Here is a 15,936-nt window from a genome sequence, read left to right as displayed (position 1 = left end):
GCTTAATCCATACTCCTTATTAAAAAGAATAGACCCCCTGTTGAAAGTTACAGGGGAGAAAATGTCAGAATTACCTTCCATTAAAACAATACCTTCTAAATACAATACAACCTCACTCTAGATGAAACAAAAACACCATTAGTCCTCAACTTTTAAAATAACTATACTAACCATTATATTAATTAGATTTACATAATAGTCCACACTATTCGTCGTCGCCACCGCCGCCCGTCACCATCGCATTGTGGACACCGCCGCCGCATTTGCGCGGGTACCATGCTAGTAAGTATAAATATAAATTATCTTTTCTGCATCTTTCCCATAACCATTTTATTTTATTAAATACACCAATAACTATTCATCATTCTTCATGTTATAATATACAAAAGTTTCGTATACAAATTTTTACTTTATATTTATTGAGCAGGGCCATAAAATCTACGGGAACAAATATCGTCTCTTTTTATCCTTTTCCATCATTCTTCGCAAGCAACTATAGATAGACATCATCCTTCAAGTCACCGTATCAATACCCTCTTCACAAACAATTTTCACATCACCCCATACTCAAACATCCTTGATGTTGGTAGCCTCGCAACTCGACTTTATGACGTACATAAAAGAGGCATGGGAGAAAGGGTCAATAATATACATCAACATATACATTAGAATTAGAATTTATTATCAAACGGAAATGATGCAATGCTGCAACTTTCTCAACTACGAGTACGTGAATAAATTGGAAGAAAGAAAAATACCTTTTGAGCATCATGCTGCTTCCTCCTATCATTATACTAATGTATAAGATATTTATGACATAGCCATTTTGTAGAACTATTTATCTACATGATTAGCTCTTATTAGCCATAAGAAAATAGTACAGTATGATTTCGCGCAACTATCTACATGGTTAGTTCGTATAGACAATACACTCAAGATCTCCTATCTATACCAATCATTATACACGGACATATTATTGAGGTATATGCACGGACTTCTAGATCGAGCATAACGAGTTTAAGCTTTCCCGGATGAAAGCAAAGCTTCTAGAGATTTAGGATCAGTAACCGGAGCTTTACATGCAAAGTCTTTGCAAACGAGAGCCACTACGTTTTCAGCCCTTACATTGCTTTTCGCCATTGCAGCAACATTGGGGTTCTTCTCCTCCCAAAATCCAATCTCTTCTTCGTCACTCGGGTCTATATGTATCACCTGATATAACAGAAAGAAATTGAATCGAGATGTGATATTGGGTTTATCTTGTGCCATATTCGTCTTTAAAAGTAAAAAAGGTCAAACACATTGACTAACAGTTTTGTTAGGGTCATAAGACGCATGAACTGAAACAAGCATGCTTTCCATATCCGGAGATGCTTTCTTTCCCACCAACACAATCTGCTTCTTTGAAGGAACAGAGAGCATATCAGCGGCACAGCACATTAATGGAACAGCCACTGGAGCATCATTTAACCTCTTCTCGAATACCGCCTGCAAAATGGAAACCAACCACTTTCATATTGCACATCCAAACACCGTACATATTCAAGTCAAGATAAGAATATCAAACCAGAAGATGCTCTGCATTTTGTTTGTAACGATCAGATCTCGTGCCTATAAACATGGATGCAAGTCTCACGAGATTAATTGCTGATACAGAGTTGCCAGACGGTTCAGCCCCGTCATGGTCTTCTTTCACCCGGAGAAGGACGGACTCATCTTCACCAGTGGTATTGAAATAACCACCTCCAGTTTTGTCCAGAAACACCTCATCCTAAAATGTAACAACCGAGTACAGAGTGAGATTTTAATTTTCTTTCCTCCAAAAAAAAAAAAACATAACGGTTTAAGAGCATGAATACTTGTGTTTCTTGGAGTTCAACTGCCCAAGATAACCAAGAGATTTCACCACCATACTCGTACACATCTAGTAATCCTGAAATCAAAAACGCATAATCATCCAAGAATCCAGGTGCTTTTGAAGGCCCGTTTCTAAAACTATGTTGCAGCCTTCGGGATTGTTTGTTGTATAGATTTTCCTTTATAAACAATAATGCTTGCTTTGCAACTTCCATGTACTCCTGTGGCTAATCAATGACAAAATAAACTAACATAAAACTTGTGTTTCTTTAAATGTTCCTAAGACGAGTAACAAACTAATCTAATCTGAAGAAAAGGGCCTTACGTTAGTTCCAGCAACAGGAAAGTTGAACTTCGTCCCATCGGGTTCACTCTTAAGGATTTTAGATGCTCTAGAAAACGACGAAATTACAAGTCCATTCCAAGATACAATTACCTGTAAATATACCAGATACGTGAGCGGAAACAGTGAGAAAGTCCATACAAATAGAGATGGTATTCAACAATAATGGTAACTGTTTAATCCGGGTTGTGTTTCACTGGTAACGGGACACATGTAGAAAACTATATCAAATAAAACGAGCCGGACAGGTCAAAATTAGCCTGATGTGTAGTCACATGCTCACAATGTCCCATATTATTATTTTTTGTTTAATATATTTTATCTTCTTTAGCAAATACACTTCTTCTAATCTTATTAAAAACATTGCTTATACATTAAAATGGACATAGCTAGGGTTGAGTCCGGTTCAACCCGACCAGGTATCCAGCCCCTTTGGTACCACACCTTCAATTATTCATTTTGATCCAAGACCCAACCCAGCTGACCTATTATCCAACTCTAAGTGATAAAATACAAAAAATAAAGTTGAACCTTGAAAAAATTTATATGACCTTATCATCGAGATGGGGTCGCGGCCGCTTCGATCTTGCATCAAAAAGTTTTTTACGACTTGCACCAAGAATTTCCTGATAGTTCTCCACTGGCATACCAAGTTTTGACGCCATAGCGTTGGTACTATTCTTTTCAATGAGTACATTTTTCCCTTTGAATTCATTGTGGGGATCACTCATAGGAGAAAGATCACAGTTTCCAGATTTCTTGATGTAATAATGCTCCTTAAAATGAGGCGCATGCTTGCCAACTATGTCTTCAACCTAAAGGAACATAAGCATGAACATAAGCCAAGATTTAAGAGTCAACACGAGTTTACCAGTTTCATTTAACAGTTGACAATTAACTTCTCAAATTAGAAATCAATATGAACAGCTGGTTTGGCTGTATAAGTCAAAGAGCAAACCACTTGCCATTTGAATTAAAGGCAAGTTTGCATATGAAGGACATGTGACTAACTTTTACTAACCATTCTACTCCGCTCTCACTGCAAACATATCATGTCGTTGTGAAATCAAACAAACTTTTGCGTAAGTGAATACCCACAGAAGGCCATCACTTGAGATTTCTTAATTCTCATGTCAAATTAAGCAACAGAATGTATTGTCGTTATTCAAAAGGCTTAAACAGATTTTCCGCAAAAACTGAAAAACAAAACTGTCATGTCCGTTTTCTTGGTTCTGTCCACTTTGGTTCAAGGTACTTGTCCAACTTTTGAACTTCGATGGGGTTATCTAAGTTGTGTATTATTAATATATTAGTAACAAAAACGTATATTGTTCATGGTCAAAAACACTTCAAATCAATTTAGATTGTTATATAAGCTTTCATTATCTGGTTGCCGTTCAGTTCCAACTCCATGCACACCCCTAGACATTTTTTGCATTCCAGCTAAAATATAGCTGACCAGCTCAGAAGGTTATGCATTAAGGTTACTCAAGAGAAAGAAGTCCACATATAGTTACACACCTCAATGCTGCTCCACACATAAAAAGCACCTTCCTTTTTCTTTGAAGGTTCTTCGGGGTCGGCGCTATCAGCATCCTCAGCAGAAAATATTTCACCATTGGGTCCAATCATGTCTCTTCTCAGATAATCAAGAATATCACGAGCAACACAAGAGTAAAAGACATCTTTCTTGATAGAGAATACATCAAGATAGACATTGGCAAGTTGACCCTGATCGTACAACATCTTTTCAAAATGTGGAACTGCCAAAAATTTACATAACCAAACTTTGTTAGAACAAACTGCTAAACAATTAGAGTTGAATTAAGAACATCACTCAAAATTAGATGCGCAATTTCAAATAATCTATGATGAATGGTTGATTTGGGTTGCATTTAGTCGCAGGTTGATAGGTGTCCAGAGTTTCATTTTAATGCATACTGCATACAACCTTTTAATAGTGGGTTATTGAGATATAGATTACTTACTGTTGTAATAACAAATCAGGTCATGATGAAACACATCATTTTTTAGTATCAGGTCCGATGAACACGTTTTTATATATTATTTTCTACTATAGATACTTACCATGCCAGCATTCATCCACGCTGTAACGGTGAAAGCCACCACCAACATGATCATGGACGCCACCTCTTGCCATGCATTGCAAGCTAAACGAAACCTTTTTTAAGTGTTCATCTGCTTCACTTATTTTTCCTAATTCTCTCAATTTCTTTGACTGGTATATCATTGATTGAGGCTCAGATGGACGGGGAAACTTGGGAGCAGCCCCAAATCCACCATATTTTGGATCATAACTTTCGGAAAGCTACAAGAAGGAAAAAAAACAAACAGATATGGTTCCTGGGTATTTAAAATAATATAGACCAAACAACAAATAAAGCAAAATCAGTCATTTACCGTTTTTGTGCATTCTCGTAGTGCACTCTGGGCAAGTCCCTCTGATAATTTGTCAGATACTGAGCTAATAGACAATGCTTCCGACAATTGTTCAATAGCAAATGTGCCACTTTTAACAAGTACATCCTTCTTACTCTCCCACGCTTCTTTCACTTTTCTGCAATTCATTTTATCGTTATAAATAGAATTTGTTCCCATTTTAAATTTCCCGCAATTAACAATGGTTATAACAAGGTGGTTTTCTTTTTTGACCTTTGACAAAAGGGCAACCTCATATTTCCCCTCTTCAGTTCTTAAATCTCAACAAGAATTAGTTTGCAACAAAAACCAGGTAGGATATGTGCACTTGGAAAGTAAAGGTTAAGTTCATCATCACAGATATATGTTAGCTTCTGCTATCACATAGACCACATGCAGATCCCAAGTCAGTAAGATATCATCAAATCAGCATCAACCGCCCTTAATAGTTTTCTAGGTAAATCCATAATTTACTTCCGAAACCAAGACCGGCAAGCCTATTTACACAAATTTATATCAAGATTTTATTGTTTGAGGTTAATGGTTTCTAGATATGCAGGACCTTATGAATATGGTGCATAATTTGGAGTCGAATTGCAATCCTGACCAAAAATACAAAAGCTGCGCCTATTCTAGCTTTTTCTTGAAGAAATCGAACAGACAACTAATATACAGTACAAACCTGAGCACCGTTTTAAACCCTGGCCTCCCATACTTATCATCAGGTGGGAAGTAAGTTCCACCCATCAAAGGCTTCAAATCGGGCGAAAGAAAGACGCTTAGTGGCCATCCTCCACCACCGTATAAAGCTTGCACATAAGTCATGTACACCTGGAAAACTCAAGGTTCAAGAAAACTAAAAGTAAAAAATAAAACGGACTTTCATGTTTTAGGAAGTTTTATGATAAAAAATTACAGCCTTTTTAATACTAGAAAGTTTAAAATCATCCATTTAGTACGCCATAACATCTCTTTTCCACTTCCCTACTTGTGAAACCACAAAATGAGGTGAAAACAAATCAATCCTTAGCATGCAAAAAGACATGCTTGTGAATGGTCGTCATTGTCAAACCCATATTCACCTTCTGTTCTTTTATCAACGCGGATTATAGTCAACTTTATAACATATTATTTACCTTGTCTACATCTGGTCGTTCTTCTCGATCTACCTGTTTGAAAGCAAAATAAAATTCGGAAAAACTTTAGTTATTCCAATTAACTGCAAGAACGGGAAGACATAAGAATTAATCTCATAGACCCTAAAATTGCTAACCTTGATGCTAATGAACCAGTCATTAAGCAATTTCGCGACCTCGTCATTTTCAAAAGATTCTACCTCCATCACATGACACCTTAAAAAATCAGAACACTCATTATCAGCAGACACACACGCCCCAAAAACCCCTAAAAATGACGAACAAGCTCTTTTTCCTATCCTTACCAAATCCTCAATCAACATGATCTAACTTTCAATTTGATTTTATAAACAAATATAGTTTATTTTATACTCCCTGTATTGAGACCTATTATTCAAATCTAAAATTTCCAATATACCATTAAATTTAATTTCCAAAGCTAATTCCATGTCTTTACACTTCTAATAATTTAGAGTTTCTAAGTATAACTGAAATATTTTCATAGGTACATAAATTTGACACTTAGTCAAATATCTATAATGCAAAATTAACTGAGTAAATAAATTACACCAATTTTTCCTAATGATAACCTTGACAAGTAAGAAATGCTACCCATCTACAAATAAGTTACGCTATGCCAAACGGGAGCAACGGTTTAAAAGTATGAGAGGGTAAGAGACTCACCAGTGGCAGGTGCTGTATCCAACTTCCATGAAAAATAAGTTCATGACCAAATTAATCAAAAACATCATATGTTAGTCTCTTAAATCAGCTAGATTTTAACTGTGAAAAAAAAAGGCTAAAAGACAACATACTTGATAAGAAAATGGGCACATCCCTCTTGCGAGCTTGTTCGAATGCCTCTTCCCCCCATGGATACCAATTAACCTTCGAATTCAAAATAAAAATCAATTCTTGCCAACAAAATATATCAAATAAAACTAAAAAACAAGGTACACTACCCAAAAAGATAGCAGTATATTTAGAATTTAAAGAAAACCCTGACAAACACACTTCTCATCTGTTTATTTATTCAAAGTACCCATAAAAAATAAATATGTAAACAGGGCCTTAACATATAGTACAAAAACTATCTAAAAATGTAAACTTTATTGAATTTAACCAAAAAATAACACAATATTCAAATTAGCCATATCAGAAATAGAATAAAAATGCATACAGGATTATGAGCATGTTGAAGAAGATAAGGGCTATGTTCTGAAGCAAGAAGATTAGTGTGTTTATATTGGGCACCACTAGAAGGAGGAGAAGAAGCTGATGATGATGATGATGATGATGATGATGTAAAGTTTTGATCTTTTTCAGCCATGGCGAAGATTCTGATTGGTTGATTGATAGATGAAAGGAAATGGGAATTTTTTGGGAGGAAATGGGTTAATGTTGAACAAGAAAAAAACAGTCTTTTGAACATAGAATTGGAGAAATAGTGTTTGTTGGTAGTGAAATGGGAATTTAATAAAGAAGGTACAGGAAGTCTTGTTGTTGCCATTTGGGATTTTGAGATATGTGTTTGGTTTGATGTTTTGTTTGGGTGTCAATGAATCACAGTGCCACGTGAAAGCCAAAAAACCCAATTTTATTTGTTTTTTTCTATATATTTTGTTTTAGCTAGATATTTTAAGTTTTGAAGTTGTGGACTTGTGATACTACAAATCTAAAACTCCCAACGCTTTCGTTCCTGTGCTTGTTTGTCTTCGAAGGGTGAGTCCACACCATTGGGTGAGACTTGTCCTAGTTTTGTCTGATGGTTTGTCTGGTGCTTTCGTTTTTGACTTTTTTCTTGGAGGGACGAGCATGAGAGTGTGATTTTTTTTAATTCTATCTCAGGTATATATATATATACTAGATATTTTACCCCGCGCGATACGCGGCTAGTTAAAAAGGTTATTTTATGCATTAATAAATAGTTATTTTATAGGCTTATTATGTTGAAATTGATTATGTTATGGTTAATGGTTAATTCCCGGATTACTCTGGTCATCTTTTGTCTTTTCTGACATGTCGATATCACAGTCACTAAACCTACTATAGTGATTACACACCAACATTTAACATAAAACGTAAATCGAGTAGCATGATATCTATATATTCATTAAACGAAATAATATATACAAAGTAAAAAAACTAAACATGACAAAAATTTAGTCATATAAAATACACATAAATACAATACGAATAAGTAAAAAAATAATAAGATAAATAAGAGAATCATTATAGTTTTTGCTTTCAGTTATGCTGAAAAGATAGAGAAAATACCTTATGTAGTGACGGGAAAAAATAATCCTAAACACAATTAGGAAATAAAGTATTTTTTCTCCAACAATCAAGAAATTCATTCGTAAAACTCAAAATAACTACTATTATCATTATAAAATAGACATTTTTTTTGGCTAGAATAACCAATTTTGGTTAAGGTTTCGGCCAAGAGAACGAAGGAGAAACAACAAAATTGTTTGGTCGTGTATAACCTAATAATATTTTTAAATAAATTTTAAAATTTGATATAGTCTTCAAAGTTGTATATATTTTAATAAATAATATTATTTATGTCAAATATCATTGCCAAATTAATAGATGTATTGGACGTCTTCTTATATCTTAACATGGGTTTTGATTATTTTTTTTTTAATTTTGTGTATATAGTTTTCATTTAATATTTTATGTTATATTTAATAAAATAAATTACATTGGTTTGAGAATAAATAGAGGTTATAAGATAAATATTATAAAAAAAGTATGGAGATGCCACGTAGGATACAATCCTATGTGGCAATGTTTAAAGCTAACTTTAGGTTGAAAGAAGGGTTTAAAAGGCTAGGATTTTTACTGTTTTAATATATATATAGATTGATACACGGTAGAAGAATAACTTTATAAATTAAAAACCAATTGAAAAATACTTCATGATTATGATAAATTAACAACGAAGAAAATTGTGAAACATAATATATGTATAAATAGATTATTAAAAATAACTTTATAAATTAAAAACCAATTGAAAAATACTTCATGATTATGATAAATTAACAATGAAGACAAATGTGAAACATAATGTATGTATAGATAGATTATTATAAAGGGCTATGTAATTTGAGGTGTACGTGTTGAACGTAATATATATAGTTTGATTATGAAGTGTATATAGTAAATAGAAAATGAAAAAAAAAAGGTAATAAAATATCATGGATTATGAGTCATGAATTATGAAGTGTTTATAGTTAAAATAAAAAAGTTAAAAAATGTCATGCAATGTTAGTCGTAATTTTTTATATATGTTTGATTTATATAAATATAAATTTTATATATATATGCTTTTTTATATGCCATATTTAAAATATATGTATAATTATATTATATTATTTAATGAAAATCTATTAGTGTGAAAAAAAGATGCAGGTGCCACGTAGGATAAATCCTATGTGGTATGTTTAGGGATAATTTTAATTTGAGGTGGATGGCTTTAAAAGTCAGGATAACTATTGTTTTATTATGTATATAAATATAGATATAGATATAGATATTTATTGGGAAAGGTTATTTTGAAAACCTCTTAAAAAACAAGAACTTTTAAGAACCTTTTAAAAAGCGGTATAATAGTAAATTTGTTACTTCATTTTAATTAACCGTATTTGTGAGTAGTCATATTTTGAAAATTCCATAATTATAGGAGTACCAAATTATTTGAATTTTTTAATCCAGATAGTTACATCTATCTCTTTAATCCACGTTCATAATATTTTTTTGATTAAACGTAGTCTTCATTCTATTTCGAAGGACTGCACATAGTAATTTTTCACATTCCTCAAACTACATCTATAAATATCACTCTTTTTTTTATAGCACACATATGAACAATTTAAAATATATACTTGTCCATAAATTTATTAAATATTTTTTCCCCACATTATAAGTTAAAAAAAAATTTAAAAATATGTATATTCACATGCATGATGCAAATATGTACATAAAAATATTGTATTATAACTGATAAAATGACACATATAATACATGCACACGTGATCATCAACTATCATATGTGATCAACAACTATTATATGAAACATTTTTTTCATAAAAATACTTGCACACATGTGCTACTCCATCGGTTTAAGATGAGTTTTGATAAACACATATATTACATGCACATGTGATCATCAACTATCACATTTGATCAACAACTATTACATGACATATTTTTTTTACAAAATACTTGCATATATGTGCTCCATCTGCATACTTATGCTCACAATAATCTTCATGCACATGTAATCACCAGCTATATCTCATTAAATATTCATCTACAAAATACTTGCACACATATGCGCGCACTATGTATACCACATTTGCATACATGTGATACCGATTAAAAAAATATATATGCACATTCGAATAAACATAATATTTTTGAGAAAGTATCACAATACCTAATAAAATAAAAAATCAACCAAATAACAAACATGTATTAAGGAAACTTTTAGAAATAAATAATTTATTTAATAGAAACAACATGAAAGAAAAAAACCAAATACATTATTTATTTAAAATTTACGGAATAGAAATTTAAATTCAAATTTAGTAAAACAGAGAAAAATTATCTACTTCTTTGGCACTTCTAATCCTTTTTCATATATATACAAACTTGTTAATCGAAAATCGGGCACCCACAACTATTAATCCAAATCTTTATATGCATTTTAAATTAGTTTTGCCGTCGACCAAGAAAAGTTCTTAAACAATACTATTATATTAGCAAATTCTTTTAGACTTTGAATTGAGTCTAGAATAACAACATAAATTTGGTTTACAAAGAGATTGGCATGAAGATTGTGTTTGAGGCAACACGACAATCAAGGTTTTTTATGTGAGAAAATGTCATTGAGTTGGTTACATGTATTGAAAACGTTTTAATTGAAATCCGTTTACCAAATTTACCCTTTATACAATAGATCTTACCCTCTGCTCGTTTTCATTTTCCATTTATCAATAAATATATACCATTTTATTTATTAACCTTTGATTTAAATCATCCAATAATTTATTTAAAAGGTTCTTAAAAGTTCTTACCTTTTAGAGGTTCTCAAAATGATTTTTCACTATATATATATATAATGTAATACATAATAGATAGATAGATATATATTGGGGGGGGGGGGGGTTACAAATATGAAAGATGGGTTTTTTTTCCGGCGGTCAGAATCACGCGGCGGCCATGGTATACTCACGAAAAAGAAGAAGAAGAAGTGTTTGTCTTTTTCCAAATTTTTTAATTTCTACCCTAAACTTTAATGTTTATTTAAAAATAACCTTAAATTCTTTTTTCTCTAAATAAATATACTTTAATGTTTATTATTATTATTATTATTATTATTATTATTATTATTATTTTAATGGGTTAAAGTTTAGATAAAAGGGTAAAATTAAATAATTGATAGGTCCTAGACTAATCCTTCAGGGATGAGTGTATTGGGTGTGTTTTAAGAGATTAGTCCTTTGAGTGTTTTTTGCTGATGTGGCGCTGACAGGGACTAGTCCTTGAGAGATGAGTGGTGGGCATTGGGTAGCCTCTTTGTGGAGTTATCTTCTTTCAATTTAAGGATACTTTGACTTACTTAAAATGGTATCAAATGCGGGAAGGGGGCTTTGATATTTGTTTTGACGAAACATATGTATGCGTGATACGATGCGATGAAGGTGGCAGTGCAGGATGGTGTTGGCGACGGTAGCAGCAACGGTGAAAGGTGGTGGGGCGACAATGATGATAAATGCTAAAGTAATTGATATTAAAGGTAATAGTGTACAGAGATGGAGCCAGAAATTTATATTAGAGGGGCTAAGTTCTACCACCACGGCTTTAACTCTGATTTTCAGTTTGGTATCTTATAAATAAACCTCACTTGAAACTTGTTTCTAGTACCGTCCCTCCTTATAATTGTTTCGTCACATTTCGATTTATTAATAACATATTAACATGTCACGTTATGGATAATGTTTGATAAAGAGCTAGCTTATTTTAAACGGATTTTAGAAGCTTTAACTTTTAATTTTGAATAATAAGATTTTATTGTGTTAAAAGCTTTGTCAAGTAGTGTTTCAGGACTTTTTAGTTTCGATCTTTTAAATTGCAGTTACAATTACCATACCAACACCTTTAAAAAAAACCAAAACTACAACCACAATTACAAGCTATAATTCTTTTTGTCAAACATAATTTTAATTTTATTCATGTTTAATCTAAGTGCTAGGACGAACCTAGGATTTCCTGTCTAGGGTTAGCGAATAGCTTTTTTATATCAACAAATGTACTAGTTAATATGAAATTTTAAGTGTATATTTTATTGAATTGTCAATTACTTTTAAGCTAAAATAAATTCATATAAATAGTACTAAAAATATATAGTTTTATAGATGAAATGAAGTTGTCATGGAGTTATATTTAGGATACGGATCTTTTAAAGTTGTTTACCAATAGAGTTAGAGATAATTTTGACAATTGGATTATAATCAATGATCAATATTCAAAAATAATCTTTTAATCTTGACCTTATTTAGGTAGTGAATAATCACAAATCTTATATTCACCGTTTGACAACCGCATCTAGATATGACCAAAATTCGGTTATTGCAGGAACCGGTTCCAGTTAACGTTGACAAGAGCCGTTTCTTTAAGAACCGAAACCGGTTATTGGTTGACTGGAACCATTTCTTTAAGATCCAAAACCGGTTATTTATTGGTCAACGCGCAGACCAACTTTTTTTTTTCCCCGGTTTTTGCCAAGAACTGATTTCGAACCGCTTTGAAACTGGTCCAAAATCAATTTTTTGATCAAAAAGTGAAAACCGGTTCCAAACTGATCGGTTCTCGAGAAACCGAAATCGGTTCTTTAGGAACCGTTTTTTTCCGGGTCCAAATTCCAGTTTATCTAGAATCGTATTTTTTTTCCATGTCTAACCACATCATACCAAAAAAATCATTTTTTGGGTGGTTTTGATTAAGTCGGTAGTCTTTATCACAAGTAGGGATGGCAACGGGCCGGGTATGGGTCGGGTTTATCTAATCCCGGACTCGGACCCGATTATAAATCACCGACCCATACCCAGAAAAATATTATAAATCCCGAACTGTTTACTTACTAACTGTCGGGTAACGGGTTTCCCCGCGGGTAATCGGGGATCCATTAAAAGTATTATTTTTTTGAAATCTGAATTAGTCATGACATTATAACTTAACATACACTACATCTCCAAAATTATGATATATATTATGAACTTATGCATTATTATGATAGAAAAGAAACATATATGCAGAAAAATATATTGTTGGTTATCCATATTTATGATCTGCACTTATGACAAGATACATATTGCATATAATCTAAACAATGAATTATAATAACTACAGACAAGTCACACTAAAAGTGGTGGACAAATGACTGGCTCGAAGGAAAATATCAATTGTAAAGTACAATACTATCTTACCATTCACTCCAGATTTGTAATAATGCAAAAACCACCGATTTACTCGAAGAACTAAGAGTATGCTTTAGATGTATCCAAGTTATTATTTTTAGGTGATATAATATATATCCCGGGTATATGGGTTCGGGGCGGGTTTCGGGTATACGAGTCGGGTATGCGGATTTTCATTTACATCCATCTCCGGACCCGAATCCGCTAAAAAAAAAATTAAAATCATCCCCATACCCGGTCCTAGACCTGCATACCCGGCCCCGAACCCGGCCCAAAAATGTCGGGTTTCGGTTTTCCCCATCGGGTACGGGTTTGTTTGCCATCCCTAATCACAAGAGATATCTGGGCTTAAAATTTTGGGTTTGGGCTGGACCCTGGTATCGACCCGTTCTATGTTAGTATTTTTGGGCCGTCCTCCCAAACCAAAAATTCATGCCGCATAAATATAAGGCGGTGGGTTCTGAGTGAAGTTTCAATCGGTCAAAATATGCCGGCACTTAGGATTGGAAGCTCATTTCCGTTCTCCCGGTTTTTTAGGTAAATAAATCCCTAATTATATAATGATCGGTTAGATTACTTAAAGCTTTAAATTATTGTTATAATGATAGTTTTGTTGTACAGCGATTTGGTTTGATTAAATTATATAGCGTTAGCGGACATAGACAGTTTTAGATTGTGACGAAATTTGACAGATAGTGAATCCAGACAAAATCACCTATAGCCACGTCTATTGTCTATTTAGGACTGTAATCGAGTCGAGCCGAGTCTGAACATAACTTTACAGAGCTCCGTCTTGGCTCGTTTCAAATTTGCAAGCTTTAAAGGCTCGGCTCGGCTCGGCTCATATAAATAAATCTAAGTAATATAGACGTACATAAGATCTTAATTTTCCAGTTCTGGTTTATGTAGCTTCTTTATAGGCTTGGATCGAGCCGAGCTTTAGATGAGCAGTTCGAGTAGCTTAGCTCATTAATCTTTTATATACCAGTTATGTGATATATAATGCATTTTGTGAAACTGTACCACTGTTAAGATTGATTGTATGCATCATTGATAAGGTTGATTATATATAATAGGCAAGCTGAGCAGCAGATGGAGACTGTGGTCAAAGTACTTCAACCCGGACCTTTGGGAATCGTAGAGCACAAATTTTCGGCCGAGGAGATTGAGAAAGCGAATGCAACTGTTAAGAGAGCGGTTCTGAATTGGAAGAGGAACGCTGTCATTGAACGAAATAGACCACCCTTGAAAGATTATATTAGTTAAGAGACTTGTCAATTGTTAAATTCCTTTTTGTTTGAAGTGTTCATGAACAATTGTAAGTTCTCTCCGTTCTTCATGCTATATGAATTTTGATAGTTATAACCGATGGCGGGTTCCAAGTCTTTAATTACTTGCTTATTAAGTTATTATATATATAGTGTTTTGTGATGTGTCTATATCTCATACATACTACATGATCTGCAGCTTGTTTTTTGCCCTGCCACTTAAGATATTCAAATAAAACAGTCATATTATCATGTGGTGCTTCTTTTTCGTATTTTTAGTTTCTGCTTTTAATATATTCATTGATTTCCATATTTATGCCTTGAGGATGGGTGTAAGCGATGAATATTATGATGTTACATTGTTGGCATAATGTGACTTATGATTAGAACACATCAGGAATGAGATGTTCATCAATTATACTGATTGCTTTATTCATAGATTAATTTCCTTAAGTTCATCTTGAAGTTCAATTTTGAGTTTTTACAAAGGTTCATACTTATTACTTAATAAATTAATATGCATGTTACAGTTATGAAATATCTTTATCTTCTGTAGTATGATGTACTACAATATTCTCCATCATTTGTACCTGTAAAAATGCAATATTTCCAGGTTTATGAATGATTGTCCCAATTAAAGCATTTAGAGACTGAACTAGATGTCCGGATGACTGGATCACAACAAAGAATGGAGATTAGGAAATGTTAGGCAATGGTCTTTTTGAAGGGTTTAGAAGCTTATCAGGGGTGGGGCTTTCCTTTAATCTTTTTCTAAAATCTAAAGAACCCCGGCTCTGAAACCCCAAAATTAAAACAAAAGGAAGATAAAGAAAAAAGCCCCGGCCCCAACTCCAGCCCAAGCTATTTTTGCCAAATTACCCTAAGTGTGCAAAGATCCGGTCGAGGACTACAGTCCAAGGTGGCAAGACAATCTTCTGGTGAATGCCTTTAGGTTACCTCTTGGTTTCCCAATTTAAATTATTACATACTCCTCCTTATATTAATTATTAAAGATAGAGTTGTTACATATAATAACTTAAAAAACCAAAAAGGGGCGTTATTGTCTGCCTCTAAGCATAATAGTTATCTGACGGGACCACAAGATGGCAGATGCTACCACTTCTTATATCCGTAATTCACTTATATGAATTAAAATCCTATCTTAGTTTCCCCTGACTATGCGGCTTCATTATATTATTTAAAACACCCGTCAGGTCTTCCCCTATAAATATAGCTGGTAAACTTGGCTTACATTTTTTGGTGCTTAGCTCTCGCTCCCTTTCCAGTTACTGGCCATTAGGATGTTCATCTAAGTTCTAACTTGTAAACTGTAGGATTTACCCAAAGCCATAAATCAGAGTCTTAATGGTGTTACACATACAGCAAAAATTTTTACTGAATATCAC

The 15,936-nt window shown here is 33.2% G+C and overlaps 2 protein-coding genes across 3 annotated transcripts; one reads left to right on the top strand and one right to left on the bottom strand.

Moving 5' to 3' along the window:
* Positions 1-824: 824 nt before the first annotated feature.
* On the bottom strand, positions 825-7,269 carry LOC122594289 (spermatogenesis-associated protein 20). 2 transcript variants are annotated; one of them, XM_043766767.1, is made up of 15 exons: positions 6,956-7,269; positions 6,591-6,663; positions 6,460-6,481; positions 5,913-5,991; positions 5,776-5,808; positions 5,322-5,470; positions 4,622-4,778; positions 4,289-4,529; positions 3,722-3,963; positions 2,752-3,015; positions 2,183-2,293; positions 1,860-2,078; positions 1,568-1,771; positions 1,312-1,488; positions 825-1,212 (listed from the first exon to the last, which is right to left on the bottom strand). In XM_043766767.1, the coding sequence occupies exons 1-15, from the start codon at positions 7,205-7,207 to the stop codon at positions 1,018-1,020; spliced, it is 2,418 nt and encodes an 805-aa protein (XP_043622702.1). In that variant the 5' UTR covers positions 7,208-7,269; the 3' UTR covers positions 825-1,017. The 2 variants fall into 2 exon arrangements, with proteins under 2 accessions (XP_043622702.1, XP_043622701.1); XM_043766766.1 differs by having other exon boundaries at positions 1,860-2,084; positions 6,956-7,267.
* A 6,422-nt stretch (positions 7,270-13,691) lies between these two features.
* Positions 13,692-14,627, top strand: LOC122593932. Its single transcript, XM_043766395.1, has 2 exons — positions 13,692-13,799; positions 14,339-14,627. The coding sequence occupies exons 1-2, from the start codon at positions 13,750-13,752 to the stop codon at positions 14,526-14,528; spliced, it is 240 nt and encodes a 79-aa protein (XP_043622330.1). The 5' UTR covers positions 13,692-13,749; the 3' UTR covers positions 14,529-14,627.
* The last annotated feature ends 1,309 nt before the right edge of the window (positions 14,628-15,936 follow it).

The sequence above is a fragment of the Erigeron canadensis genome, chromosome 3 (assembly GCF_010389155.1).
Source record: "Erigeron canadensis isolate Cc75 chromosome 3, C_canadensis_v1, whole genome shotgun sequence".
In the NCBI taxonomy this organism is placed as follows: domain Eukaryota; kingdom Viridiplantae; phylum Streptophyta; class Magnoliopsida; order Asterales; family Asteraceae; genus Erigeron; species Erigeron canadensis.
The sequence above is the reverse complement of the archived record's forward strand: the minus strand, read 5'-3'. Positions and strand labels throughout refer to the sequence as shown.

Coding starts and splice junctions, on each gene's coding strand:
- LOC122594289 (XM_043766766.1), bottom strand. CDS start 7,207: ATGTTCAAAAGACTGTTTTTTTCTTGTTCAACATTAACCCATTTCCTC. Junction 5,471..5,775: donor AACGACCAGATGTAGACAAG/GTAAATAATATG, acceptor TGAGTTTTCCAG/GTGTACATGACTTATGTGCA. Junction 2,294..2,751: donor GACCCCATCTCGATGATAAG/GTCATATAAATT, acceptor GTATATTTACAG/GTAATTGTATCTTGGAATGG.
- LOC122593932 (XM_043766395.1), top strand. CDS start 13,750: ATGCCGGCACTTAGGATTGGAAGCTCATTTCCGTTCTCCCGGTTTTTT. Junction 13,800..14,338: donor CCGTTCTCCCGGTTTTTTAG/GTAAATAAATCC, acceptor TATATATAATAG/GCAAGCTGAGCAGCAGATGG.